The sequence below is a fragment of the Corylus avellana genome, chromosome ca11, assembly GCF_901000735.1.
Source record: "Corylus avellana chromosome ca11, CavTom2PMs-1.0".
Taxonomy (NCBI): domain Eukaryota; kingdom Viridiplantae; phylum Streptophyta; class Magnoliopsida; order Fagales; family Betulaceae; genus Corylus; species Corylus avellana.
The window spans coordinates 7,994,717-7,998,726 of NC_081551.1; the positions used below are offsets into that span (position 1 = coordinate 7,994,717).

At 39.0% G+C, this 4,010-nt stretch overlaps 1 protein-coding gene across 1 annotated transcript in view; it reads left to right on the forward strand.

Annotated features, from left to right (window-relative positions):
- LOC132165000 (uncharacterized) overlaps positions 1 to 2,121 on the forward strand; it is a 2,630-nt gene extending 509 nt beyond the window's left edge. Inside the window, exons 2-5 of the mRNA XM_059575515.1 lie at positions 63 to 585; positions 830 to 1,031; positions 1,150 to 1,638; positions 1,717 to 2,121. Of these exons, the coding sequence (XP_059431498.1) occupies positions 63 to 585; positions 830 to 1,031; positions 1,150 to 1,638; positions 1,717 to 2,121 (1,619 nt within the window). The remainder of the gene's footprint in view (positions 1 to 62; positions 586 to 829; positions 1,032 to 1,149; positions 1,639 to 1,716) is intronic.
- The last annotated feature ends 1,889 nt before the right edge of the window (positions 2,122 to 4,010 follow it).

The following is a 4,010-nucleotide window of genomic DNA, read 5'->3' on the forward strand; positions in this document are numbered from 1 at the left end:
ATGCATTTATATATATATATATATATATATATATATATATATATATATATTCAACTTTTGAGTACCCAACTCTGCATACATAGGGAACACTCACACTTGTGACAATTACGTGGGGCATCGGACGACAAAATTGGTGCACGAAGCAACCAAATACATCAAGAAATGCTTGGGTGGTGGCCATGATGATGCCCTCCTGTTCTGCGGCTCTGGCACGACTGCAGCTATTAAAAGGCTTCAAGAAGTAATGGGTATTGCCGTACCATCAATTTTGAGAGACAGGGTACTAAAATGTCTTGGAAAGGAAGAAAGGTGGGTGGTTTTTGTCGGACCTTATGAGCACCACTCAAACCTTCTTTCATGGCGGCAAAGCTTGGGTCAAGTAGTAGAGATTGGTTTGGATGATGACGGTTTGATAGACATGGAGGCTCTACAACTACAACTTGAATCGTATAAACACGCCAACAGGCCTATTTTGGGTTCCTTTTCGGCTTGTAGCAACGTGACTGGAATTTATTCGGATACACGAGCAATTGCTAGACTTCTTCATCAATATGGAGGTTTTGCATGCTTCGATTTTGCAGCAAGGTACATAAATAGACAGAAGGAGCCATGTTATCTTAGGTTCACCTCATTCTTTTAACTATCTTTCAACAATTTTTTTTATTTGAAAATTTAATGAATTATCCATTAAATTTGTAGGCTCATGTGGGTCCGTACAAATTTAATGGTAGATTTATCTAGATGAAAGATAGTTAAAAGAATGATTTTTATAATTTCAAATTTACATTCGTTATCGAATAAAGGTGCTAATTTCAAGTTTAATTATAAGTGGTCCTTACGTGGAGATTGACATGAAGTCTGGGGAGATGGATGGCTATGACGCCATTTTCCTTAGCCTACATAAGTTTCTCGGTGGCCCCGGATCGCCGGGCATTCTTCTGATGAGCAATGCCCTTTATCTCCTAAAATCTTCTCCACCATCGACTTGTGGAGGTGGAACTGTTAATTATGTCAACGGCTTAAGTGAAAAGGTATATTGATCCTCTTGTTTGGATAATTATGTTGACTTGTCTGCTGGACCCAATTGCATGAAAAGTTACAAGCAGCATGTTTATCACATGTTAATCTACCATGCATCGTCAATTGCAGGACACATTATATGTGGATGACATTGAAGAAAGGGAAAACGGTGGCACTCCACAAATAATCCAAACAGTTAGAGCAGCATTGGCTTTCTGGGTAAAGGAATACGTTGGCTACCAAGTGATTGAAAAACAAGAGCAAGCCTACATACGAAGAGCGCTTCAGAGGCTTCTCCCAAACAAGAACATCTGCATTTTAGGAAATACAACCACCAAACGACAAGCCATATTGTCTTTCCTCATTTATAGTACAACCAATTCCACCTTGTCTGGCCTCAAAAACAATAGCAGAGAGATAAGGGATGCGCTTAACATGTGGGGAGAGAGTGGGAACAAGAGAGATAAGCCTCTTCATGGACCATTGGTTGCATCACTCCTGAACGACTTGTTTGGCATCCAGGCTCGAGGTGGGTGCGCTTGTGCTGGACCCTATGGTCACATCCTGCTTAATGTCGATGGCGCCCATTCACTTGCCCTCAGAGCTGCTATTTTAGAGGTAATTCCTGCATGCATGCCTTGAGACTATGAAAATTATCATGTGGAAAATCATCACGATTTTCTTACCTTTTTATAGGGCTACGTTGGAGCAAAACCCGGATGGACTAGAATCAGCTTTCCCTACTACATATCAGAGGAGGAGTTTGAGTTTATTTTAGCTGCACTGGAATTTCTAGCTATTTATGGGCAACGATTCCTTCCTCTGTACTACTTCAATTTGAGAACAGGAAGCTGGACTTTTAAGAAGAAGGCACTTAAGGAGCTACTGATCAGGAAAGAAAATAATTACAATGTTCACGTCTTAAACTTAGAAGATTGCAATTCTAAAGCGTCTGACGACGATGAAGAAAGAAATAAGATAAGTAAATATAGAAACTATTTAGAAACGGCGAAGCACATTTCCAGTTTGCTTCCCAAGTTCCCTTCTCAGCCTAGACTTCCGGAGGATATGGATACCAACCTTCTTCAATTCAGAGTCTAGTTTAATTAATTCCAATTGTTGTTGTTTGTTGTTGTTTTTTTTTTTTTTTTTTTCATCTTCTTTTTGGTAGCCTTTTTAAAATTTTACTGCAAATAATATAGTACTTATCATCTTCTCTTCCTAAGAGCAACTCCAACCGATTAGGTAAAAGAGCAATATTAGTTACATTTAACTATTATTGTTCTTTTTTTAGCTCCAACAAATTAGCTTCAAAAGAGCTAAACTAACCTTTTTGCTACAGTAATAGCAATTTTTTGTTATTCACTCTAGTACAATGTTCATATTTTTTGTAATATTTTTTTCCTCTCTTCTCTTTGTCTCTCCCTCGCCTTCGCCCTCTCCCTCCCCCTCTCTCTCTTCCTCTTCCTCACCGCGACATTCTCAGTTTTCTGGACAAACCCATCCAACAACCCATCCTCTCATATTTCCTTCTAATATCAAATCATTCTTCCTCACTTACACCCCATGAGACTGACTCAATTCCTCAAGACCAAGCTGTTGATTTTCTCTTGTTTGTTGTAGTAGCTTTCAATTCCGTATGGTTTGCTAGTAAGACAGTTGTCCATTGCAGAGAAAGCACCCAAGCCATGAATTTCCCAGCATGAGCACCAAAACAAACAAAATATATGAAATCGAGCTCCTAACTTCATATTAACCACATTTCAAATCATCTGAAATTCAAACAAAAAATTTCCCTACATGAGCACCAAACCCATCGTCGTAGCAGGTGTTCAGATCCACCATAGGCCGATCGTATCAAATCCTTCTTCTGGTAGCGTTGTTTAAGCTTCAAAAATTAAAGTTTTCTTGGGTTGTGGTGGTGTGGAGGGAGAGAGAGGAGAGGGAAGAGATAATTGCAGAGGTTGGCCACAGGGGTTTGGGATGAGTCGGAGGGAGAGAAAGAGTGAGAGAGAGAGAGAGAGAAAAGTTAAAAAAATAAATAAATAAAAAAGATTAAATAATAATATTTAAAGAAAAGCAGAGATTGAAGTAAAGAATATGTTGAAGCTTATATAGAAAAATGAGTCGGTAAATAAAGAATAGTGCTTTTTCACTAGGTAAAATACGTGCTGGAGATGGTCTAATACTACTTCTATATACACTACAAGAAATTAGGTCTTTAGGGGCGACTTTGAGTCGCCCCTAAAGGTCCTAAAGACAAAGTCGCCCTTAAAGGTCCTAAAGTGGATGCTGTTCACTTTTCGACCCTAAAGGTGTCGACGCTAATAGTCCGACCCTAAAGATCAAATGTCTGATTATCAGGGTCCACTTAAAAGTCGACCCTAATGATCACTTTTAGCGTCCACTTTATCGCCCCTAAAAGTCGCAATGTTTGGACCCTAAAGATGATGTAAACGGAAGCGAAAGTCGACCCTAATAGTCAAGCAATAGCGTCCACTTTTAGTTAACCATTAGGGTCGACTTTATGGACCCTAATGGCCCTTTTAAAAAAATAATAATAATAACTATTAGCGTCCAAATCAAAGTGGACGCTGATAGTTAAACCATTAGCGTCCACTTTTGTGGACGCTAATGGTCCTAAAAAATTAAAAAAAAAAACTAACTATCAGCGTCCACTTAGAGTCGACCCTAATGATGACTTTTAGCGTCCACTTTATCGACCCTAAAAGATACATGTGTTTGACTCTAAAGATCGATGATATACACAAAAGAATTAGTCGACGCTAATAGTTGACCATTAGCGTCCACAACTGTTGACGCTAATGGTCCAAAAATATTAAAAAAAAAATTGACTATCAGCGTCCACTTCAAAGTGGACGCTGATTAGTTGACCATTAGGGTCGACAATTGTCGACCCTAATGGTCCTTAAAAAAAAAATAAAAAAAAACTGCGATCGATCGCACACTTGTGTGCGATCGATCGCATC